This window comes from Falco naumanni, chromosome 4 (genome assembly GCF_017639655.2).
Source record: "Falco naumanni isolate bFalNau1 chromosome 4, bFalNau1.pat, whole genome shotgun sequence".
Taxonomy (NCBI): Eukaryota; Metazoa; Chordata; class Aves; order Falconiformes; family Falconidae; genus Falco; species Falco naumanni.
The window spans coordinates 69,799,282-69,825,324 of NC_054057.1; the positions used below are offsets into that span (position 1 = coordinate 69,799,282).

General features: G+C 39.6%; 2 protein-coding genes across 8 annotated transcripts in view; both read left to right on the forward strand.

Annotated features, from left to right (window-relative positions):
• The window catches only part of ZC3H7A (zinc finger CCCH-type containing 7A), a 28,982-nt gene extending 22,069 nt beyond the window's left edge, over positions 1–6,913 (forward strand). For 2 of the 3 annotated variants that reach the window (XM_040589703.1, XM_040589704.1), the window contains exons 17-23: positions 1,562–1,638; positions 2,160–2,293; positions 2,650–2,755; positions 3,469–3,577; positions 4,040–4,173; positions 4,505–4,668; positions 5,980–6,913. In XM_040589703.1, the coding sequence (XP_040445637.1) occupies positions 1,562–1,638; positions 2,160–2,293; positions 2,650–2,755; positions 3,469–3,577; positions 4,040–4,173; positions 4,505–4,668; positions 5,980–6,169 (914 nt within the window). In that variant the 3' untranslated portion in view covers positions 6,170–6,913. Of the gene's footprint in view, positions 1–1,561; positions 1,639–2,159; positions 2,294–2,649; positions 2,756–3,468; positions 3,578–4,023; positions 4,174–4,504; positions 4,669–5,979 lie in introns of those variants that run through there. The other variant, XM_040589705.1, reaches the window with a different exon arrangement.
• A 1,418-nt stretch (positions 6,914–8,331) lies between these two features.
• TXNDC11 (thioredoxin domain containing 11) overlaps positions 8,332–26,043 on the forward strand; it is a 41,322-nt gene continuing 23,610 nt past the window's right edge. For 3 of the 5 annotated variants that reach the window (XM_040589708.1, XM_040589709.1, XM_040589706.1), the window contains exons 1-6: positions 8,332–8,561; positions 13,264–13,480; positions 14,207–14,304; positions 16,238–16,367; positions 23,858–23,951; positions 25,811–25,923. In XM_040589708.1, the coding sequence (XP_040445642.1) occupies positions 8,416–8,561; positions 13,264–13,480; positions 14,207–14,304; positions 16,238–16,367; positions 23,858–23,951; positions 25,811–25,923 (798 nt within the window). In that variant the 5' untranslated portion in view covers positions 8,332–8,415. Of the gene's footprint in view, positions 8,562–11,693; positions 11,717–13,263; positions 13,481–14,206; positions 14,305–16,237; positions 16,368–23,857; positions 23,952–25,810; positions 25,924–26,043 lie in introns of those variants that run through there. The other 2 variants (XM_040589710.1, XM_040589711.1) reach the window with 2 other exon arrangements.

The following is a 26,043-nucleotide window of genomic DNA, read 5'->3' on the forward strand; positions in this document are numbered from 1 at the left end:
CTTTCCAGTTTGTTACTGTGGCTCTCATTAGTGTATGTGTTGATAAAGCTTAACTATTTTTCTGTTCTTGCTTACGAAGGACATTTAGGCTGCTTTTTGTTGATCTTGCTTGTTTTTGTTGGCTTCTGTGAAGATAAAAAATTTTACTGCTTCATTTCTAGTGGATAGCTTTTGAATGACATATCTGTACTTACAGTCCATTTCTTGGTCATGAGTTCCAAACTCTCCATGACTGACTTTATTTTTTTATTATTTTTTTTTTTTTAGAAAAAGCAATTGACCTGTTAGTGGTAAATAATTTGTAGCATGTAACAGTTGCTCATTCTTCCTACCTGGCTCTGTATGAGAGCAGTACTTCACTGATTAAGTAATCATGTTGGATCATTGTGATGCACAGAGGAAAAAAGGAAAATTTTGCAATCCCAGTGTGTTACAGTGTTTCTGGTGGTTTTGCCCCTTTACGTCTGTGATTTATCCTTGTCTGCCTGTTCTTTGAAGAAGAGGCTCCTTGTTGCTGCACCCTTCTGTCTAGATTCTTGCTCAGGTAAACTGACATGAGATCTCATACTGACCTGAACATTTTGGAGGAAGGAAATCAAACAGAGGCAAGAGATGGCTTTCTTTGCCTATTCCCTGTTCTGTCTCTCCTGGGATGAGCCTTTAGAAGTTTCTATGTGAAAGTAAAATAGTCATTTTCTTACCAGCCACCCCTACAAAGGCAAGGATAGAAAACGCTTACACTATTCTATTTTGAAGTAGGGGTTGGGTTCTCCAAGAAACTTGATGTGCCACAGGAGGCATATTTTTTATTTTATGATGTGTTCACGCAGTCATGCTTTGCCAAAGTCAGCAAAAACTCAGTCTTTGCTCTTTGAATGAGGCTCCTCTTGTGAGTGTAAGGTGTGGCAAGTAAAAGGAATGCTACCTTAGGAAAGAAACATTTTACTGATCCTCAAATCCAAACACAGGTGACAGTCTGTATTTATGTGGAATGAGTGCAGTAAATGTTACAGTGTATGTGAACAGTGTATAGCTCCAATAGGAACCTTATACAAAGCATTAGTAAGAATTTTTTTTTTTTTGGAACAGAACCTAATCAACAAGGGCTTGTTTAAAATCTTTGTAAGGAAGGCAGAAGCAATCTGGTGTCTGTTAGCTTGCATTTTGGGTAGTTTTTCTGTGGTCTGTAATAAAGTGTAGCTTTTCTAATTAGATTGTCATTAGGGCTTTAGTACATTATGTTTAAATAAATACTCAAACATGCATCTTAACTTATTTGAGCATTCTGCAGTTTAACAAACTTTGATGTTTGCTTTTTGATGTGATACATACAGTTTTTCTGGTTTGGAGGCTCTCGTGATTCTTCAGTGTATATGTGTGTGTGTGTGTATGGATGTGGAAATATGTCTACACCCACAGGTGAGTGCCTGAGTGTATGTACACAATATATAAAAAGAAAAATGGATAAAAACTTTGGGGCTTCAGTAGCATTCCAGTTTGAGCATGTGTGTAATTCTACAACAGTTGTAAGTGCTGAAGAACTTTCCCCCTTTCTTTATAGGTATTTTGCATGATACTATTGTTCAAGAATCAAAGAAATACTGGCAGAACATGGAAGCTAGTGCACATGGATCACAGGTATTTTCATTTTTCCATTAAACTAATGCCACAGTGACTTTGGTGATAATTCTTTTTCTGTCTCTGTGTATAATGTAGCTTATTTTAGAAATTACTTTTTTAATGCTCTCTTCCAATAATCTTTCACTTTAGGCTTTCTTCAGCTTGCTCACTCACACTAAAATACCTGCTTTGCTTTTATGCAGCTCTTTTTTTACTTCACTTTTTCTGTCATAGGTGGATTTAAAACCTAAATATAATTTCAAAGTCAGCTGCCATAGGGCAATTAATTAACTCTTCAATATGTAGGACTTTTATGTGTTTAGTTTGTATATATTATCACAAATTCTGGGTACCTACACCTAAATCAGAAATCAGGTAAATAAAAATGCATTTTTAAAGAAATGTCTGGTTTGAAATTAGAAGCTAAACTATTACAAGGCATGCAGTGTAGCGTCTGCTTCTGGAATTCATGATTGTGTATGAATTTCTGTGCAGATACAAAATACCTTTTATTGTTGTTGTTATTTTTTTGGCTTAAGATCCTTGGGAACCAAATGAAGTATGGATCACTTAATTTGAAGATGAAGTTTGTTTGTGGTCAGTGCTGGAGAAATGGTCAAGTTAATGAGCCAGACAGAAACAAAAAGTACTGTAGTGCAAAGGCCAGACACCCGTAAGTAAGACCAAACTGTGAAAATTTTACTCTGTCAGCCGTTTAAAACCTCTTTTGGCAAACTTTGTTACTGCTTGGGAAGGAGTCATACAAGGAAATAAAAAGTCATGCTGAAACAGAACACAGTAGTTTTTGTAGTATGTTAATAATTGGTAAGGAGAAACACTTTGGCTGTTTGCTTTGGTTTTTTTTTAATTATCAGTTACGGTAAAGTTTCAGTAGAATTTAGTTAAATCTCAAATATGTGGTGAAAGCTTTATAAAGAACCTTTCTGGGGTTTCTTGGTTCTGCTTCTGTGTACACTGTGTGTCCTTTTTTTAATATATTTTCTTTCATTGAATGCATCTGGTTTGTAGATGGACCAAAGATCGCCGTGTGGTGCTAGTAATGTCTAATGAACGTAAGAAGTGGATGACCATTCGTCCTCTTCCCGCAAAGAAACAAGTGCCTCTGCAATTTGATGTATGTTAACCTAAGCCAAAATTTTTAGTGAAGAAAATAAATAACTGGAAAATACTGGCAATTGGGCTGACTTAGTCAGTTCTGCAGAAATTCCCGTGGGAGTTGGTGGGAATATATTTATAGTGTTTCTACAGAATTCAGCCTTTGAAGAGCACTGATCTCACACGTTATTACTGAAGCCCTTTCTCATCTGGAAGTTAATAACTTTTTAAAGTGATTTAACCAAGTTCTTACTATTTCCAGTAAATATTTCAGAAAGAGTTCAAACGTATCTGTGGTTTGGTAATCTGGTCAGAGGCAAAAAACAGCCATAGTACTTGCTTCCAGCAGTTTGTTCTTTCTAACTACAATACATGAGGTTTTTATAAAATGAAGATGATTTTTTTTTAATGTGAAATAAATCATAGAATTGTTTAGGTTGGAAAGAACTTTTAAGATCATTGAGTCCAACTGTTAACCTAGTGCTGCAAAGTCCACCACTAAACCATGTCCCTAAGTGCCACATCTGCACATCTTTTGAACACCTCCAGGGATGGTGACTCAACCATTTCCCTGGGCAGCCTGTTCCAGAGCCTGACAACAAATACGTGTCTGATTGGGAGGGGGAACACTAGCCAAGACTGGAAAAAAAAAATCAAAACCCAAACCATTTTCTACTATCATCTATTTTACTTTATATTCATAAGGATTTTTTTTTTTTATTCACATTCCAGTTGTGCAATCATATTGCTTCAGGCAAGAAGTGTCAGTATGATGGAAACTGCTCATTTGCTCACAGTCCTGAGGAAAGAGAGATGTGGACCTATATGAAGGAGAACAGCAGTAAGTAGAAGAGCAAATTACTGGGTAGAACTGAAAAATCAGAAATCAAGAGTAATAAATGACATAAATGATAATATCATGGTCTGCAAGAAAGCAGGCTAAATTTACAAAGAACTGTAGCATAGTTTATATTAGTACTTCGAAATTGAGGTGTTGATTCACAGCAGCACAGTTGTTACCTGGTGGCACAATTGTTACCTGTACTTTGGGTGCCTGTTCAGAAATGTGTAACATCTTACTTCCCCTAGGTAGGCAGAAATGGGTCTTGGTTAGTAGCCAGAGATTCATACTGCTCTTGGCTCTTGTCTCTAAACTGTGCAACTGTCTATATTGTGTCCTTCCTTTTTCCTTCTTACAATAGGTGGGGACTGAATTATGCTTGCAAACTCAAATCATTCATCTAGCATTCTCAAACTCTTGCCTTAATTGCTAATTACTTATTTTAGCTTCTGCTCTCATTAGTTCAAGACTTGGAGCAGTTGTATGACATATGGCTAAAAAGTCAAAAACCAGAAAAAGGAGATGATACAGCTGCACAGGCAAACAAAGAGAATGGGAAGCAAATTCACATGCCGACTGACTATGCTGAAGTTACAGTAAGTAATCATAGGTATAACTCCAAATTCAAACTTGTGGGTTTTTGTTTTGCCTTTTATTCCCCCCGCAACCAGTAACATACATTGTTGCCCTTAATTTCTTGGTGCTTCCTTAGGTGGTAGCTAGCTACACTAAATGCAGACTTTAACTGACACTGTAAAGCCAGTGGAGATCGTAAACCTCAGGTGATTGTTTAAATAACTATATCTCTTTAGGTAAACAGCAATTTACAGGCCAACATAAAGAAAATGTTCAAAATGTATTAGGAGCAGTTCTGTGGTTACAGTATTGAATTCTCAATGTTTTGTTTTCAAATTCCCTGTAAAACAGGTGGATTTTCACTGTTGGATGTGTGGAAAGAACTGTAATAGTGAGAAGCAATGGCAAGGTCACATTTCTTCTGAAAAGCATAAAGAGAAGGTTTTCCACACTGAGGACGATCAAAACTGCTGGCAGTATCGCTTTCCAACGGGATATTTTAGCATTTGTGATAGGTATGTGGTTTTTAAGATGTTAAAAATGCTGAAAAATGACAGTTCATAGTATAAATAATTAAGGCGGTTGACAGACAGTGTTTGTAGTATTTCTTGTTTTGCATGCATCTTTCAAGAAGAAATTAAGCAATTAATGGTATTTTAACACTTACTATTATTACTCAGGGAGTGACAAGGTGCCTAATTGTGGAACCGAATTAATTGCTTATGTGATGTTATTCAATGGTTGCAAGTTTACTGCAGCTGCATAAAATATTGCTGGTATTATTGCAAGTTTACTTAGGCATCTATATATTAATTACCCATGGAACACAAGAACAGTACCTAGCTGGACAGTGATATGGGCACTTTAAGGCAAGTAGAAATGTTGTTAGCATCAAAACAGATCTGTTAGAGTTGAGTATTTGCTATTGGAAGTCGTTTATGAACATGTGGAAGAGAACTTCCAATACATGTTGGTTTTCCCCAGCATTGGTTGTATGTTTGCTGCTCCCTTTAATTCTGAACTGCAGCCTGTTTTCCTGACTGCAGTTGATTTTTTTGCAAATCTGTTGAAAGTTATTTTCACTGTTGTAATAGTTTTGGAAGGCTAAAAACTTTGGGATCTGCATTCTGGAGTTAAGATTCACTTGACTGGTATGAATACCTTTGTTACTCCATTTAAAGTTAAAGGTTTTGAATGACTTCGAGATCTTGAGAAATTGCACAGCATATAAAGCGAGTTATTTTTTGTTTGCAGTCTGCGTGGAACCTTACATGCATCCCCTTACTAAATTTTTAATAACATCCTAAATGTATTTTATGTTTTGAATGCTAATAACCGTTGATGTGCTGTATAAAGTGAATACAAACTGGTGTGCTTGTAACTTAGTAAAAAATACTAGGATAAAACAGATTAAGTCATACTGAGTACCTAAACCCAAAATTTAGTTAACAAAGGGTAGTTAATTTGTTTTTTTTTAACAATGGTGGTTCTTTAGCTTAGGGACTTAAAAGATAAGGTATTCATTTACCTGATAATTTGACCTGATGAAATGAAAGGTTTCAAGCGTGAAATGAGTCAATAAAGTAGGAGCATGAAGAACAAAGAAAGGAGCTATCTTTTGTCCTTTATAAATACTTAGCAGCTGGGAAAAAAATATAATCAAATGCTGAACGGAATTAGTATTGTTACTTACTTAAAGTACTCTTCCAGGGTTTTTTCCTTAATATTTTTAGTGTATTTGAAAAACGTGACCAGAAGAAAATACTTAGATACAATATTGATCATGATAATTCTGTGAAAACACTATTTGAAATCTGTCTTAACAGATATATGGCTGGTACTTGCACTGAAGGAAACAACTGTAAATTTGCCCATGGAAATGCTGAACTCCATGAGTGGGAAGAACGAAGACAAGTTCTAAGAATGAAGCTCAGCAAAGCAAGAAAAGACCACTTGATTGCTCCCAGTGATAATGACTTTGGAAAATATAGTTTTTTGTTTAAAGATTTAAACTAATACTGAGATGACACATACATGTTATCAGCTGGAAGCATAAGCCAGAAAATTTGACAATAATCAAAAGCATGTGACAGAAAAGCTGCAGGTTTTCTGCTTTTATTGGCATATATTGTTCCTCCTGAACAGCAAAATATAGTAGATTTAGGGGGATTGAGCAGACCTGTCTATGCTCTCATGAAACAGAGTGGTGATTAAAAAAAAATCTGAAGTATTATGTGCTTACTCACCTTCTGTTGGACAGAAAGTTAGGAAATAGAAGTGGGGGGGGGGGGAAGAGAGGTTGTACTATCTAGGAAGCCCCCTAGTATCAGTCCTTCAGTTGAAAAACTTTAAGGTATCAAGGTATTGCAAAAGAGAGTGTTATGGGCTAAGAAGAAAATGATGGATGAAAATTCTTCAGATCTTTTAATGGAGAGGATCTGTTTAAAACAAAGTTTGTTACTTATCTATATGTAGGTTGCTAAAAAGGATTTTCTTATTAAAGATTTTAAACAAAATAACCATTTAACTACAATATATGTTGAATGGGTATTTTTTCTCTATTTGTATGTTTCAATATAATTTACTGAAAAAGGATCTTGGGAGGAAAAACATATTAATTTTTGAAAATGAAGTAGTTAAAATTCTGTTTCTTGGTCTTTGCTGTTTAAATGATGATTTTGAAAGATTACACTTGTATGTCAGTATTGTGTATTATTGTATGGACTAATGTTGCCTGTAATAAAGAGAACTTTACACAAAGCTGTTTTCTGCATGTAGCCTCTCAGGCTTGAGATTTTGTAAAAACAAGCAAACAATGATTTGCCTATTAGCAAAAGCTTCAGCACCTGTAGCTAAAATTTTAGTAAGTTGGTATTTGTGCCTCCAGCTACTTGTTTGCAGTTTTCTGTATTGTCATTAGCTCATCGCATCACTGCAATAACAAAAACGGCCAACTAATAACTTGAGAAGTAGACAAGCATTTTGGAGCTACGCAGTGCTGGGACGTTTTCAGGCTTTTAACTTGGGCACGAAGCACAGCCTCTGCGGCAGGGTGGATGGGATGTCGGATGGCGGTTCCTGCAGACTCGGGGAAGTGGAAAACCATTCATGGACCGAGGTGACATCTGGCTGACGAGCCTTTGGGCTTTACAGTCGCTGGAGCTTCTGTTGTGTTTTGGCTTCTCTGCAGATTGTACTTTCAGCTTGCTTGGTTTGGCTTAATTTTGTTTGTTGTGTGGTTTTTGGTTTTTTTGGGGGGTTTTTTGTTTGTGTTTTTTTTTTAAAAAAACTAAGCTGCTTTCAGCCATTCATTTGAAAGAGCTAAAGCTAGTTTCTTTTTTTTCCCCATGACTGATGTCTCCATCCTCTTGAGAGTATTTTTCTCTGTTGTTGGCTGACCTTATATAATTAGAAGAGCTTTAAGAATGACTTCAGTAGTTTGAATGTAGTCATTGGCCATATATTGTGTATGTAAACGGTATTGAACCAAAGTTCAGTGATGCTCATACACATGATGAACCTGGGTGCTGTGTCCCTTTTGCTTTCCTGAAGGAAAAGCACAACAAATACTAACCATGTTTTGGGCAGGGCCGGGGGAACCTGCGAGGTGGCTGTTCCCTTACAGGCTGGGCTGGAGTTCGTGGAACGGGATGTACAGTATGCATAGGGAGTATGCAATGCCCGTTTTCTTCCATTGTAATAAACGGAGGTTGACGTAGAGTGCTATGGACACCGTTATGTGACAACCAGACTGTATCGTGTGCCTTTCTGAATTGTTTTCTCAATTTCATGCTTTCACTGTTTAATGTAAGTGCTCTGTAAATTATTGGAAGTAATTCTAGACCAAACTAAACATGAAACCCTTGTTCTGTAAGGACAGTGTGAAATCTTTACTGTTTTGCTGCGGGGAGTATGGGTGGGGGGTGGTCGCTTCTGGAGGGGACCCCGCCGATCCCGGGGAGGGGGGGGGGTGGCTGCGGCCGTGCCATGGGGACCCCCGGCCCCCCTTCCCGAGGCTGCGGGCGGGCAGCGCGCGGAGGGGCCCGGGCCTCTCCCGCCGGCGGGCCGCCCCCCCCCAGCTCCCCGCCCCGCGGTGCCGCCTGCCCCGGCCGCCTCTGCGCCTGCTCGGGCGGCGCGACGTGGCGGCGGCGGGTTCGCCCGCGGAGGGGCCGCCCCGGCGCGGATGACAGGCGGGCTGTAGGGAGACGTGTGCGAGCGGGAGCGGCCCGTTGCCCGCAGGCTCCCCGCCTCGGCCGGGGGCGATGTCGTTATGCGGCGGCTCCGGCCCCGCGGCTGCCCCTCGGCTGCGGCCCCGCGCCGCCCAGATGGCGCGGCGGCCCGAGCTGCTGTGCGGCGCAGCCATCGTGCTGGGCTGCGCCTTCCTCGTCGCCCTCAAAGTCACCTGCAGGTAACGAAGGGGGGGGGGGCGGCCTCAGGGGAGCGGGCGCGGTTCGGCTGGGGTGCGTGCCCCGGCGGCCGGGCCGGAACTGCCGGCGGCGGGGCCGGTGACCGCCCGGGGCGCGACCCCTGGTGCCCGCTGTGGCGGCGCCCCGCGCTCTGTGGGCGGGCTCCGCGCGGGGCCGGACCGGCTGAGGGGCAGGCAGACATCTTCCTGCTGGGCCCGACGACATGCGATCGCCATGGCAACGTTGGCCGGGCCCGTGTGGCGGGCGGGCACCGTCGCAGCTCGGCGGCGTGTGGCGGCGGGGACGCGGGCCCCAGCGCCCTGCGTAGGGCAGCGGCTACCGGGGCAGGGGGAGCGCCCTGCTCCCTGCGCAGGGCCCTGGGCGGGAAGAAGCGGCGGTGGCTTTGGGACACACACGCCTTGACCGAGGGCGTTGGGGTGTGGTGGTGGGCGCGTGGCTGCACATGCACCTGAGGGACAGGCGCTTTCTGGAAAACGCTGGTTTCCTCCAGCCCAGAGAGCTGCTCGTACCCCGCGTAGCCATGAAAGGGCTGAGCCCCTCTCCTCAGCCGGCTGGGGGTGCAGCGTGGGGAGCGGCAGGTCTTTTCTGGCTCCCGTTCGTGGTGGCACCCCAGTCACCTGCACCTGCTTCAGATAGGGAGGCACTGTGCGGCTTTACCCCCCACCCCCACCCCGATCTGGTGGGAGCCGGAGCTGGCTTCGCCACACGGTGCCTTTGGCTCCTGCGCGTGGGAGCCTGGGGCTGTGGGGGCTGGGGCCTGTGTGGCCTGGGGGGCTTTAGGCCAAGGCAGCAGCTCCATGCTTTAGCCGGTTCCATGCTTTAGGCCAAGGCAGCGGTGCCGTGCCGCAAGTCCTTAATTTACAAGTAGAGTAATTTAAGAACATTTACTGCATTTGGGTTTTAATTGAGTGAGTGGGAAAAGGCCATAAGGATCTGATTACTGTCCTGTTCTGCAAAATCTGACAAATTTTTATTCCAAGAAGTGCTTGATTCACAGGTAATGCCTCTGAAAAGTAGTGAGGCCTTCTTTTCTCACCTGCCTGCACAGGATGTATGGTTTGAGCCGGAGTGAATTTTAAGCCTGTATGTGAGTTGCTCTATGAGCAGCGGTGCCTCTGCCTGGCAGTCTTGTCTTGCAGTGACTGGATAATTTAGATTAAAGTGTAAAGCTCTTGTCATATTACCGAACGTATGGTGAAGGATTTCTGAAGTTAACTACTTCCCTGTTTTACTGTCTATTGAATGGATTTTTTTGTTGTTGTCGTTTTGCACTTACAATGGTGCTTCTGTTTTCTTCCTGCTCCCCTTTTATTTAAAACCTGCATGCTCCTTTTATTTTACTGCTAGCCGTGTTTGAAAGCTCACAAATGGAATGTGCTTGGAATGTGCTTCTCACCACCCTGTACTCTACAGGAAGGTTGATTCAAGGGGTTTGGCTTTTCAGATTGTAGTTAAAAAGGTAAACTAGTATCAGGAAAGTATTCCCTGTTCTGTTGCTGTCAGAAACATAGACACACTCAAGGGTGATAATTCCATGTGTAGCTATTGGTAACAATTACTTAAAGAGAAAAAAGAAATATGTAAATATCTATAGTGAAAAACAAGAATTTGAAAACCAGGGAAGTTAGTTAATCCTTATAAGTGGTTAACAAAACAATGGCCTTGGGAGAAGGAGCACACACCGTAAGTGTGTCAAGCTGGGGCACCAGAAGGTAAGCTCCAGGAGAATCAAGTGGTTAATGAGACCAAACAGAAATTACTTCAAGTGCGTGGGAACTGTCCATATTAGCATGCTTAAAGATCCACCCTCGAGCAAAGGAAGCCCCCTGCTAACAAAGCCCCCTCCCCACAGAACTTGTGGGGTGGAAAAAAGAAGAACGCGGTACCTTTAAATGGGGAGGTGGTTTGTGAGAACCAGTGACAATTGTGACTAAACGTAATTGTGAACAGCTGTTCAAAGTGTCAAAGGTCGCTTTACCGTGTGTGAAGGGGTGCGCTGGCTCGGTGGGTCGCCCGCTGTGCGCAGACACGCGTGTCGGGGCTGGCGGGGGGGCGGGCGCCCACGCGTGGCGCGGCGGGGACGGCGCGGGGCTCTCTCTCCGGCGCCGCTCGCAGCCCCACGGTGCCGTCCCTACGGCTGCAACATGGGACTTCTGGAGACCGGTGGATAAAAAGTGTGGAAAGGGAAAATGCCTTTACAGCACAATCCTTTGGTGGGGCTTGAGGTGTTGCTGGTTTATAGTGGCTCGGGGAATAGCCAAATGAAGCCTGGCTGAACGTACTGTTACGGGCAACTTGTGGTTTAGAACCTGAATGATTTCTGGCACTATGCAAATGACTTTCCAGACAACCCCGCTCTGAGGACCTTGCAGTCAAAGGGGCTGATCCTACAGGCGCTTGCAGCTGCTTTTCTTTATTACCAGGTTGTTCTGTTGAAATGAGGTTTAAGGTTTTATAGGCTCCGTGCAGCAGGTAAATAACGCAATCAGTATCTTAATAGACAGTATTTGATGATTGTGTTTGCACAATCGTTTATTCTGTAATCCTCAGTTTACACTTGCATAATTTTTAGGGGTTCGGAGCACTATTCTGTTTGTAAACCTGGGAACTGCATGGCAGTGCTGTGTTATGCATTTGGTTTTGCAGAGGGAGACGCTACAGAGCAAGTCAGCTTAGGAAGCTGCTAACTATTGATGTATTGTGTTTTGTTCTTTAATAATTACTGGAGGCTTTTTCATATTTGAAGGTAGCCACATAGTTTCTGACTCATTCATGTCATGGGACTTCTGTTGGTATGTTTTATGGTTTCATGCAATGTGGAGCCAATTTTGTATCGCATTTTTAAGGCTTATGCTGTATCTCTTTTGTGCACTTTCAGTTTAATTCATTGTAGAAAACAGTAGTTTTAAACATATTTAGGTCGTTCATTTTCATTAAACTAGTTAAAGAGGAGGAGAAATTCTAGTTAGTATCTCTGAAGAAGTACACGTTAGTGTGAGATCAACACTTAGCTGCCGCGTTTCGCTTTTAGCAACTAATCCAGGTGTGCTGACCTGTGAATTAGAGCCATAGTGCATCGGTGGTGTGTCCTGTCCAGCTGGCAGTTAGGAATCACCGGGAGAAGCTAGCAGCTTGGGTAAGCGCAGGGTGCAGGAGTCGGGAACCGGAGGTGTTGGTTATGAAGTGACATAAGAACCTAAGGGCTGGAAAAGGAGGTGCTAGGTTATGACTGGGGGAGAAGGGAAGGGACAAAGGTAGAAGCCCATAGAAGAAACTAGAGTGTTGGCCATCTGTGTGTGAAAATGTAATTTTTTTTCAGTAGTGCAATAAATGAATTGTAAACATGAGGAACCAGTTAGTATTTTCAAAATTCTGGATTCTGAAGCAAATACTGGCTCTTACGTATGAATTAAGTATTTCCATAATCTCTAAGAATCATTCCCAGTATATTTTCTAAATGTTGAGCTTTAAGTTTACGCTTAGTAACCTGGAAGTGAGAGAAGAGCTGTGGCTTCTGTGGGCTGTATTGTAAGCCCAAAGGTACTTCTGACAAACCAGAATGATTGTAAAGTTTGAAAATGTGGCAGTGTTGTTAGGAGGCTGCTTAACAGTTTGACAGTGTTTGGGTCTCAATAATTTTATTACAACTGCATCATTTGTAACCCGAGAAGGATCAAATATCAGATGAAATGGTTTTTGTATTAGCTTCTTGTTGTGTTACGAGGTAAAGGAATGCACAGTGTGCCCTAAAGCTTCCTGTCACATAAAGAACAGTGGCAGAATTGAGTATTACACTGTTGCTGCCTAGTTTTTAATCTGACTTGCTCTAATGTAAATATAGCTAGTGGAAAACTTTGGAATTGAGATAATAATAAAAAGAAGAATATGATCATTCACTTGCATTTAGGGCAGTTTATACAATAACAACTTCTGAACACCTTGAAAATGCCAAGTTCTAAATTGATTGATTGCTGTTTTGATAGGAAGTGGTTTCCTGAGTATTTGTTTTACGTTCTTGGTATTATTAGTCAAACTAATTTATCTGAAGAAACTTAATCTGTCATAATTTCTTTAAATAGAGACTTTGTATTTGTTAATACTGCTCTTACTTTGAAGAGGAAATGGGCCCTGAACAGTTTACAGTCCCTGCTCTAACCAGTAAAATAAACTTAACAGGCATTTATGTATTTTTTCTAATACAATATAAAAGAATACAAGTATAGAATACTTTGAAGTAAAGTGTAAGCCAGGGTAATAGTATCTGTTTGTAGAAACATCACATCACAAAACTTCACGACCAGTGTCTCTTCTCTTATCAGGGTGCTGTTACCTAAAGTACAAGTGTTAAAAGAGGATGAGGCCAGGGAAGAAATCCAAAGAAATCACTCTTCCTGGTAATTTTATGCTCTATAGCAACCAGCAATAAGAGTGTGAGCTAACACACCCATAAACGTAGTGCATGGTATCACAGTGTGACTTTCTAAAGCTTGTGAAGGGCAGTCTTTAGATTTTTATGGTATTTCATGAAACTAATCAGATAATGTAAGTTGTAGTCACTTGCATCAATTTCTAAAGTTTTGTCATTGCATGACCTTTGCTAAAATTAAAAAGTAGGTCTTTGGGCACACTTTTTAAACTACTGTTGTACAGTCTCAATGATCACTCTTAATTTCCTTTCTGCAGCCGAGCAAAAGATGTAACAATGCCAGCGAAGCTTCCAGTGAATTTCTTCTCCACAAGATCTCCAGTCATTGATCTTTTTCGGGGACAATTAGACTATGCAGATCACCTTCGACAGGACTCAGAAGTTGTGCTGTATTTCTTCTATGCGCCATGGTGTGGCCAGTCTATTGCAGCAAGAGAAGAAATAGAACATGTGGCCAGCAGATTGTCAGACCAGGTAACTCCAGAGAAGATACGAATAGTAAATGTGACCTGATAGCTTTTTAGTCCCAAGATGATGCTAGTTTCTGTCATCCCATGTGAGCAGCAGGACTTGAGTGCTCAAAATTTGGGGTAACTCAGCCAATCACCTGAATTTTAATTTAACATAGAGTGTGTTAGAGTAAATGGAAGCAACCTGTTTTCCCTGGTCAGTTGTCTGTTATTTCTGCTCCTGAATGGGGAGCTCTACAAGCTACTTCTTGTAAAGTGTTCTTGGATTTATTGACCTGCCTTCAGCAGAAATTACAGAGTTTGCTTCCAGTTCCAGGATCCTCGGAGACACTGGTAATCATATAAGATTGCAGCCATGGCACTGCTTTCTAGCAGTTGGTTGCCTGTGAATGCTTCACAAGTACAGCTGTCCTAAACCTCTGCTCATTGAGCTCTACTCTGCAGAAAACATAATTGATATGGATTATGAATAAGTAAATTGGAAGGATTTAGATTAAGAAGCTTAAAAACTAGAAAGAAAAGTGACCAAAAGGATTGCTGTTGCAGAATGACCAAAAAAATTTTTATTTTTTTGTTTTAAAAAGGTGACTCATATGGTAGAATTAAGCGGACCAGGTATGGAATACTGAGTAGAAAAGACATGGAATGGATTGGAAAAAAAGATACATGTTAGATAAAGAAGGTCATGGTAATGCCCTTTGTTAGCTGTGAATTTTTACCTGCTTTGCAGGTGCTGTTTGTGGCTGTAAATTGCTGGTGGAACCAGGGGAAATGCAGAAAGCAAAAGCATTTCTTTTATTTTCCTGTGATACACTTATACCATCGGAGGTAAGATTTCATGTGTACAGTCTGAGTTTTTTATTATTGTTTTGGGAAACAGATACTGCATAAAATGTTGCATTTTGAAAATGTTATATTTATGGCTCTAGTAAATAGTTGTAGAGAAGGAGATGCTGGGTGAAGCTCATCCTGTATGCTACTTAGGTGTCAAGAAGGGCTGTAAATGTCAGTTAAATGACATGGAGCACAATTCTTCGTCCCCCAGGAAGTTTTCTTTTGCCTCTGCATCCCCTGGAAGTTCTGTCTCCAATGAAAAGTAAAGAATTCAAATTTATATATTCATTTTAGTTGTCTGCTTGCTCTGTAGATGGATTATATCAACTGGTCCCAATTTGTGGCAGCAATAATGTGTGTACTTAAAGGCTATTGGAGTTTGTGAAATTTAAGTGCATATTTAAATGGCACTATGTATTGAAGGCTTTCTTCTAAATTTGAACTTTACACTGTTTAATGCTCCAGATACTGCTATATCATTGCATAAATTTTATATAGTCTCACTTTTATTTTTTAGTATTTGTATGTATTTTTTTTTCTCCTCTTTGTGTGGAGCAGAAGGTAAGGAAACACTTTCTAATGCTAGATACAATAGAGCTGGATGCTGTGTAGTTTATCACTTGCATTTTACTTGTGAACTCTAGTCTTGAACTGCAGCTCTTTTCTGTTACAGAGGCTGGTTTTGATTTTTTTTCCGGGGATTTATGTATTGAGGAGGAACAATCCCGATCTTTGTCAGCTGAACTTGGAATAGACACAGATGGCACTGGCATAATTCAAACTGTAATAAAACCTCAACAGTCCCACTTGGATGTACATTGACTTAAACTTACTTGATCTTGAAATTACAGCACAATAGACAGATACACATGGATATTATCAGTAACCTTAAACAGAGTTGCAATAAGATGAGATGTAAATTCGTATTGATACTTCATATGCATCCCTCATGCCTGAGATATTAAACTTCGAGTGCTGGGTACTGGGCATGTGACATGTTGAAGCAGTGCTGTTGCTGTTTAGTCAAATGTTTGTAATAAACCAGTGTAGGATATAGAGTAATCTGGTGTGCTGTAGAAGACCAGTTCAGAGCATCTGAGTATGGGTATCTCAGTTCAAGTTTGATATTTTTCAGTGTCTGTACGTATAAACTAAATTTAAAAGCGCATCCCATTACATTCTTCAGCAGGAATGGACCAATTCCTCATGCTTTTTGTGTTTGATTTCATTTTGGACTGTGATGCTTTGTCCAAGCTCAAGATAATAAATCAGATGCAGGATTTCAAGGGGATGAAGGAGAAGCTCTGGAAATGGTAGCTGCAAAGCTCAGCCTGCCTTCTGTTTTAGCACTACCTAATGTGGTGTGAACTATTTTATCAGATGGCTGGGGGAGAAGCTGTAGACTCCCTGAGTCTATTCAGCAGCAGTGTGACTGGACTGGTCCCTCCTTTATTGAGTGTTCTTGTAAAAGTCTATGTAAAAATACTGGTTTAACTTTCTAAAGATTTTTTTAAATGGAGTGAAAATATTGACATTTTTCAGATCTGTATTTTTAAGTCACACGTATTTACTTTGGACAAAGCAGAAAGATGTGTATATGATCATATGATTTACATTTTTACCAGCTGCATTTTACCAACTTCTTTAGTGAGACTCAGAGATGATCTCCATCCCTTTGTCCCCACCAACACACTGTACCTACCCACAGACACTGCGTTAAGAGTCACTGCAATTTCTGCGCTGTACTTCAAGTCTGGTAACACAACTCCTCTGTCAGTAACAGAAGCCACTGTTAATTAACACAGAGAGCAACTCCCTAGAGGCTGAGCATGCTGTCTATGTAACTCCTATCTCTGCCACCCCCTAGGAGGGACTCTCTCTATTGTTAATTTAAGTCTTAATGTTTTATTATTTTTTTTGGTACTAGTTTTGGACCAATTGAATACAAAGGCCCTATGAGTGCTGTTTATATTGAAAAGTTTGTTCGCCGGGTGATGACACCACTACTCTACATCTCGTCTCGATCAAAATTACTAGATTTCCTCTCAAATTATGAGGTACTTGTCTCTCTTCTCTGGCTTTACCACTGTGGTTCAGAAAGAGTTTGATTTGTTTCACAATTTAATTTGATCTGCTCCAAAGTACTAGTTTATTTCCAGGATCCTGAAATCAGTGCCCTGTACATTTGTTAAAATCATAAAAATATGAAATGACAAATTCACAGTGTTGGTTCCCTGTATAGTTACTCTTATGGTTTAGTGATGCTAAGAATTTACAGTACTTTAGTATGTAGAGACAAGAATTGAGGTTGTTACCTCACCAAAAAGTTACATATGAACAAAAAAGAAGGGAGAAATCTCTTTGCAAAAATCTTGCAGTCTGAGTTGGGAAAACATTTGAGTGAGAAAGACTTAATCATTGTTTTAATTTTAAAGGAATATTAAACCTTTCTAGTAAGATAAGTCTGTTAAGGAAAAACAAATGTGAAATCAGTTGAAATAATGGCTCCTAACCACTTTGTATGCTGTAACTTCATGATTTTAATCCACTGGTACGTTGTGTTTTATTAATTTTCAGTCTGTTGTGTTCAGAGGTGCCAAGATTGGTAGCAATACTAGTGGATTAGTAACTTCCAATTAGACAGAATGCGTTTACAACAGAACCATTTATAATCTCCTTATAACTGTTCATTTCTGTAGTGCACAATGGAGAAATACCATAATCTTACTAAACCCCAAGCTATTAGAGCAGAATGGAAAACCTGATCAACAAATTGATGCTGTAGTAGTGGCCAAAACATGGGAAGGGCTTTCCCGGTGTTTCAGAATGAAGTAGAATTCCTCTTTGAATTAGCGCATGTTCTAATGTCTGGTTCTGCTGCAGGATAGAGCATGGCCTATGCTGTTAAATGAGAGCTCCCAAGTGTAAGGGGATGCACACTGCTAGTTACCATGGGTGGGTGCTGTGCTGCTCACGCTTCGGTTTATCCCTCAGGAGCTATTAATGGATTTAGTTTTCCAGTGTTTTTAAGTGATGACTGTGAGTCAGGGGTAGAGAGTTGTGTATCTGTCTGATGCTGATACTTCTGTAATCACAAGCAATTCAGTTGTCCTTTTACTGCTTTAGTTTTGCCATTCTAAAACTCCTGTAGAGATCTGAAAACAATCATGCTTGGTTTTTAGTCTGTGAATTATTTCTTGGTAGTCTGCAAAAGGTAACTAATAAGCATAGTGTCATTAAGCTTAAATTTGCTTTATGGTAGAAGATGCACTTCCATTTGAAAAAGACCAAGACAAAACACAAATTTATGGGGGAACCAGAAAATATTTTTTTAAACACTGCTTAGTAATGGAACAGATGTTTTTATTTCTGTATTCAAACTCCCCTGCCCCACCCCTTCCTGTGGTTCAAATTCTGTGGCTCCAAATGCCCAACCTCTGTTTATGTTCAGTGTTTGTTGGCTCTTTTTTCTGAAATGGACTAAGAATAGAGTCTGATCTGTCTTGCTGCCCTGCAGTCTTTTAAGGCTAAGGTTATTTCCCCAGCTGTGGCACTAGGAGTTCACTGTCTTGTCTCTGTAAAGTTAAGCAAGAGGGGGAGAAGGGGGTACAAAAATAACAGCCAAGTCATGCTGTAAGATCCATTCAGGGGACATGGCATTGGCTAGTGCAAGTCCAGTTGAGCACAGTAAGAAAAACAAATCCTGAGGATCAGGAGCTGAGATACAGAGAAGACCTAAGACAGAGAAAATTGTTTATGAAGATGGATGGAGAAGGAAACATAGGCACAAAGGAAAATTAGTTTTAGACCAGAAGTAAAAACATTTCATCATGTTGAACAGTTGGATTCTGAACATTTTCTAATGTTTTCCATGAAAAATGGGGAACTTTATACCTTTTGTTGAAGATACAATCCAGGAGGAATCTCCTGTGTTTAAGAAGTGAGAAAGCTTGCATAGAGTAGGTTACATGTATGGCACAAGCTGATGGCTATTTTGAGAGCTGTGGCTGGTGTCTTCCTTGGGTTTTGATCTTTTATATATTAAAAATACTAATCTTTAGCAGAAGGGGAAGGAGAGAAGTTGGTAAATGATAGATTGTTGGACATTTTGACCACTGTCTGCTTCTTGATCAGGGTTTTGTGATTCCTTCATTGACCAGCTAATGGATTTGAAGGTCAGAGTATTTTCTGAAGGACTTGTCATCATCAGTATTAATTTTCAGTCCAGTATTCTTCTAGGGAGTGGGTTCTACAAACTTACAAGTATTTACTTCTGACTTGAAAATTTCAGTGGAAAAGAACCTCTTTGTAGGTGATAGGCACTTAGACAGTGCCTATTCTGTTCCATGGCTGTTTCATCCTCCTTTGGTGTTAAGGTCTGCCATATTAAGGAAGCAGTAGGTTGCGGAGTAGTTGCCTGTCACTTGCTTTTGGTCCTCACGGTTCTGTTTGTCTGTCCATGAATAGCTATAGGATAATATAATCTGGAGTATGCGGTAGGCTGGTGAGCTATTAGTAGATGGGTGATTAATTTGCAGGGCATCACGTTGAGCTGAAGCTTTGTCCAGTGCATGTTTTCACACTTAAAAGTGCGACTGCACCCTTCTTTTCTTGTTTCAAGGGCATTGTGTTGTGACCTGTTAATTTACTGATAGTCACAACTTCAAGCCCCCAGTTGTCCTTTTCTGCCTAATATGTGAAGATTTTGGTGCTTTTATCTTGTGTTAAAATTCTAGTAGCCAGCTTTTGATAGAAGAAGCATCTAGGAAAGAAAACCAGGAGCTCTACCCACACTCAACTGAATATTGAAATCCATTAAGCTTGTTAGCATGCTTAACAAGAACTAACAAGTACTATAAAGTATCAAGATAAAACTTCAAAGCATTTTTTTGTAAATTGAACCGCACCAAGAGATTCTGAAATCTAGCAGTATTTTATCTTGTATTCAAATGTTAATTAGCATCTGTTTATTTCTTAGAAATACTGATTAACGTAGTCCAGCTAAACGTAAGAGCAAGTGGTGTTAGTTAGTTATGTGGTGGTGTGTCCATTCCTCCAGCAGACCATTATTGTGGGATGCTGTATTGCTCTCACAAGAGGGAGCTCAAACCCCGTGGAAAAAAATCTGGTTGAAGATTTGAAAGTTAAGTTTCTGCATTTTCTGATATTGAGGGTTTTTTTCTGCTTGTGGAATGATACTAGTGCAAAACTAGAACTGGATAAGAATTAGAATTTAATTTTGGAGAGCAAGGAAAAAAGTCCTATTTGGAAAACAGTTAAAATCTTTGAAAGTATAGGAGTATGTAAGTTACATCAGGACAAAGATACACAGTACCTGTAAGTACCTATAATCAGACTTCTTTTGTTTTCTTAGCTGCAGAGACTTAACAGTTTCATTTTAATCCAAACTGGCATGTCTCATCTGACTAACCCAGCTACTAGAAATGTCCTCATCCTTCTGAGGCACAGAGGAAGAAAATGTGCAGTTTCTGTGCTTAGAGAAAAAGCTTCATTCACTTCTGAAAATTAAATGTGCCCAGGGAGCTTATACTTTTCTGGCTTTGGGAGAGGTGAGCAAGGAGTTGGTGTCTCTGGGAGGTAGCTGACATGTGTCTTAACATGCTGTCAGCTTGCCGTGCTCTATTTGTGTAGGAGTGCTTCCTGAGCATTAACCGGCTGTGTAGGATCTGACCCATATGTGGATTTGACTTAATAGCTTGCTCTTGTGTGGGGTACTGTGGTGCCTGTGTTGAATGATCATGTGAGAATTTGCTTTCAGTTCTGGATATATGATGTTTTTAATGCAGTTAGAAAATCAACAGACTTGTAAATTTAATTAATATCAGTCAACCGTTTCTTCTACAGTATAAAATCAGTGGTATGTAATACAGGTTCCTCTGTTCCCCAGAGATAACACATTCCTTTCCTTTTGCTGTTTTCTGTGTTTACAGATATGTGGCAGGAATTGCCTACCTGCACAAGTCTGAGGATCTGGAAAAAAACCCAACCAACCAATCTCCCTTACCTCAATGCGATATAACCAAAACAAAAATAAATACAAATTGGGATAGAAATAACTTAATTGAGTAGTAAAAGCATTTACCTAATTGTAAAAGCTAATCAGTAGCTGTGGGATTTTTTCTGTTCTGTGTTCCCATTACTTTACATTTATTGGCCTTTACATTTCAGGGCTCTTTCATCACATAGTCATCGAATACTGTCCTTCTGCTACTCTTCTGAGCCAGCTGTAGTTTTGATGATTCCCAATAGCCTTCGCACATTTTGTTCCTCACCCTTCTATCCCTTTTCTAAAGTATTTGTGGAAATGCTGAACTACATGAGCATCAGTACACATCCTGGCTGCCTGGCTTTCTGGAAAAACAGTTACTTCTACCTGTAGTTTCCTATCTTTTCTACTAATCTAGAAGAGGACCTTCTGTGTTATCCCTTATCACCTTGGTTTCTTCCATTGTGTTCGGTAATTTCTTGTAGGCTTTTGGGGAGTTACAGTATGCTGCATTGAGTAGATCAGTCATCTACATGCTTGCTCGTTCCTTCAAAGAACTGTGATAGATGTGAGGAATGGTTCAATAATAAAACCATGCTGGCTGTTCTCCAATAAAAAATACTCACCTGAAGATCTCTGCTAGTTCTTAAATTGTCATGAACTTGCTGTTCTGTAATTGTTGAGATTCTTGTCAAGTCTATTAAGTGTTTGATTTAATTGGCATCACACATTGCTTTCCATTCCTCTGGTGTAGAGACCAAGCAAGAAATAGGCTACACTACAACTAATGATTTTGTATTTCCATATATGAGTTTCATTAGGAGATGGTGCTAGAGACTCTTCGCTATTGACACAGTCAAGTTTGGTCCAAAACCTTTCCTACAGACACTTGGTTTGAGACAGGTGCTGAAAATTTTTTCATGGACAGAAAAGCTCCAGTAAGCTTCGCTCTAGCAACGCCAGTGCTCGTGCTGTGTCTTTTAACTATCCCTGTGTCACATTGCAATATTTTATCCTCCAACTTTATATAGCAGCAAGTCAAATCCTATTCAGCTGATTATTCCTGACTGCCTGCATGAAGATGGTTGCCTGGAAGCGGCTCATCATCAATAACAGCTTGTATGTAGATGTCCACATAAACTGTGTGCAGGTAGCTATTGCTACACCAGTGAGTGTTTGGAGTTTCTTGCATGAAAGAAAGTGGGAGTTGCTGCTGTCAAGCTCCTTTTAGCATATTTGTATTAAAAACCAGGAACCTCTTATTTCCATTGCGATACCTTTTCCGTAAGGCTTGACTCTTAGTTGTACGGAGCGAGATTCCCTGTTAGTTGCTTGCCCCTAAAGCGTTCAGTTTTGTTAAAATGAACATAAGTGAAGCAAGTGAATCTCTTCATTCTGACAGAGGAACAGGAAAATATCCATAGTACTTGAGAAGAAAAAGAGCATTTTAGACGCTTTCCTCTTATGTATAATTGCAGCCTGTAACAGGGAGGAGATTTTAACTATTCTGGGATGATCATTAAAAGGACATTAATGAACCAGATTACTCATTAGGTATATAGCACTAATATATACTGTCTCACTACAGTTTTTTCTTACTGAAAAAAACACTTTCCAAACATGTCTCTAAGGAACATCTTACTCTTCACAATCTGGAAGTCTTAAGCTGTTATTGGTGTACAACAGAACTGGCACTCAGAATCAGAACATCACCTTTTTTAGTAACTTTATAAATATTTCTAGGTCTGACTTTTAGCTTCTTGTCTCATTTTACTGCCACTTTTTTGAGTCTTCCTTCATTCGCTATTCGATACTGTAAATTCACTTCGTACAGAAATGGTATTAAAAAATGGTCCTAGGAAATGGGAAACTAAAATTTTGATCATATTACCTGTCTCATTGGTTTGGTTCACTTGAATGCTTTAAAAGTTTGCTATAAGGGATTGTTTCTTTTTACTATCTTAAATTGGTACTAGAAGAAAAAGATGAACACTAATTACTAACCTGTTTATAGTTTAAAAAAGAAAAGTGAGTGCTGCTGTTTTCCTGTATTTTTTCATTTCTATTTTATTTATATTTTTATTTCTGGCTTGACAGTTGTTATTGCAGAAATTTCACTAATTGCTTGTAACTCATTTTTATTATTGATGATTTTCCTGGGGTCCCTCAGAGGGAATCTTTATGAACAAGGGTTTTGTGTTTAGCATTCATTTGTGAAAGAGAATTGCTGCCTAAAAAGAGCAGGTTTTAGTTGGAATGGGCAAAGTTGTTATTGGTGAACATCCTGAGATTGCTAATTCATACTGAATTAGCTCAATTCATATGGCTGGTATGAATAACTACTTCATATCACTAATGACAGTAACATGTAAAAAATATGTTTGTGTTTTAAAAATAAAAATTGTATATGTAAAACTCAACAAAAATAAAGCAGCCTCTGAAATACCAAATTAAAATACTTATGTGGGAATATATTTGCTGCACAAATGGGTGATTGGTGAGTCTGGATTCTTTTGTTCTACATCAATCCCTAGAGTGCCCTTTCTTTGTATATCAGATGTTCTTTCTGTATACACTGGTGGAACTGTGAAACAAATAACACAAAATAACCAAATTATATCACATACTCTGTCCTGAAAATGTATTGAGCCAATTTGAGTGATGCATTAAAAAAAAAATTAATAATTTTTAACAGATTATATTTTGTGAAATTTTAAACCAAAACATAATCAGAATTCTGGAACAGGAGAGGTCTAAAGACTGTGCATCTCTCTGTTCCAAGTCAGCTTCTCCCAGATTCTCTTTCTAAATTTATTATGAAGCCATTCAGGCTTCATACATGGCAAAGTTCATAGGCCTATTTAGAGATGAGTCTTTAAAATTCTGAATTGTCTGTTTGACAGTTTGAAGAGCTTTATGGATGTGCAGGTGGGATATGAGGCTCTTTCCTTATTTTCATGCAGCTGATCTTTCACTGACTCCTGCAGGATATACTGAAAGAATGTACAGTGACTGATAGCTTAATGATGGGATGATAAGTTCGCTTAGCAGTTCAGGTATTTACGCACAACGTGTGAATTCATATGTAGTCACTAATTATGTGCAACACAGTGAACAATTAAAATGTTGCTGTTTAACTTATGTTCTGAAAAATCACATTTGATATTCCAATTCTAAAAGAAGTCTTTATGATGCTGCTGGTTCTTATGCTGCTGCTGGAACTGACTCATAAAGTAGTTGTGAAAAAATACTAATTGCTTTTAGTGAACTGTAATAGCTAACTGGGGAAATAGGCGGTTTGAAACATGCATCTACCTCCATAAAAACCCTCTGTCATACATAGCTTTTGAATGACAGCCTTAGAACTGATTATGTTCAGTCTTTTAATATTAAATTTTTTCTTGCAGCATAAAGTGACTGTTCTTCAGTAAATGTTGTCTTTTAAAAAACTGCTGTGCTTTACTGTAGGCAAATAATTGCTGTGTCCCATATACTTATACTTGAAAATAGCTTAACTAACTTTAGTTCTTATTATTTCAGCCTGGAGTTCTAGGATATTTTGAATTCAATGCTTCACCTCAACCGCCTGGTTATTTAACATTCTTCACGTCAGCATTGCATTCATTAAAGAAAGGTAAAAGCTTCATTTTCATTATTTAAGGCATCTGTGAATGAGTTATGTATATGGGCTTCAGTAGTTTTTTGTAATATCTTGTAACTTGGGAATTAATCCCTTTTGAGTGTTTCTTGATGTTGATTTAATTATGAGACTCTTCGATTACAGTGTGAGGTTTGCTTACATAAAAGGCTTATTATGTGATCGGCCATCACGGAATAAAGTATATGACAGGCTACTATTCAAGAATGCATTAAGATACAGTTTCCTCAAAAACCTACGTGTGTAGCTGCAACCCATATAGAGCCATAATCAGACTATCATTTAAGTTGAATCCGAGAGTATTTTGTGCAACGTTTGAGATGCCACGTTCAGAGGCATCAGGATGAACTTGTCTCTGTCAGTACTTGGTAACTAAATTCAACAAAGAGCTTTCCTGAGTGGAGTTGCAGAGCTGGTACAAGGTAGCATGGTAGAGAAGGGCTTTCTCCCCGTGTTGTTTTGCATTACTCATCTAAAATACAAACCCACTTGTGTTTAAATATGCAAACATTGTATATAATTAATGTATAGGGTAGGGGCACATGTTGTAAGTTGTGGATAGAACTTCCATAACTTTTAAGATTAACACATTTTATGGACATTTCTGCCTGTCAGCAAGTGAAGGAAATTGATACCATTATCCTGATTTTTATTTTGCAGCTGACTTGGAATATGATATAGACTCTGTTCTCCTGTATTTTGCTCTGTAATTTGCCCACTTATATGTTGGGATGTTTTTTTTGCAACGTAAAGATGAGAAGCATTCTATCTTTGTGTGTACATATTTATAAATATATAAATACTATAATATGTATTTTAAAATACATATTTACTGTAAATGTATTTCATCTGAGCAGTCTATGTTTGTACCTCTTCCTTATACGAATATCTTATCTTGGCTTTTGAGATGCCATAATGTGTAGCAAGGTGCATCTCTGATACCATTTGTCCTGGTTTTGGCTGGGATGGAGTTAACTTTCTTCTTAGTAGCTAGTACAGTGCTGTGTTTTGGATCTGACGTGAGAACAATGTTGGTAAGGTACTGATGTTTTTGGTTTTTGCTGGGTAATGTTTATAGTAAGTCAAGGACTTTTTTGGTTTCTCTGGCCTTGCCAGCCAGAATGCTGGGGGGGGCACAAGAGACTGGGAGGGGACACAGCCAGGTCAGCTGCCCTGAAGCAGCCAAAGAGGTATTCCGTGTCATGCTTTGTATAGAAACCTGGAGGGTTAGCTGGGGGGGGATCGTTGCTTGGGGACTGGCTGGGCATCAGTCATCTGGTAGCGAGCAGTTGTACAGTGATTCACTTGTTTTACTTTCTCCCTTTTCCTTTGGATTTTATCCTTTTCACCACCTTTCCATTATAATAATTGTTGTTATTATTATTGTTATTGTTGTTGTTCTTACCTTTTTATTCTGTTTAAATTATTAAATTGTTCTTATCTCAACCCTTGAGTTTTACATTCCTATCCAATTCTCCTACCCACCGCTCTGGGTCAGGGGGAGCAAGCAAGTGGCTGCTGCGTGGTGCTTGTTGCTAGCTGTGTTAAACCACGACAATATTTAACATGCAAATCAAGAAACTGGACAATTCAGGTTAACATTCTCTGTACCTTGAGTGCATAAGAGGAATATGTTTGTTCTTGTTGCCTTCTCTTGTCAACTTTCTTCTACCTCACTTCACCATCAATATTGGCAGTTGCTATATTCAGTAAGATTTCTCTGCCTTTACACAGCAATGTTAGTTTTTTTGGTTTGGAGATGTTCTTCTGGGGCTTTCAGGAGAGAAGCTTGGTGTTTATAATTGTGTTTAAAACCTGGAAGTTTTCCCTTTCAGATTACCTTGGAACAATACGCTTTGGAGTGATCACAGATAAACATGTTGCAGAGGAGATCTCGCTGGTGCGTTCAGGCAGTGTGTATTTGCACAGACATGTCAACGCATCTCTTGTGAGTATTGTATGTATTATGTTGTAGTGACTGTGAGACAGTACATGGAGATTGAAGCTCTGTTGTAGTAGACCATGAATAAGTGTTTCACAGAGCTTTATGACACAGAATAGTATTTTT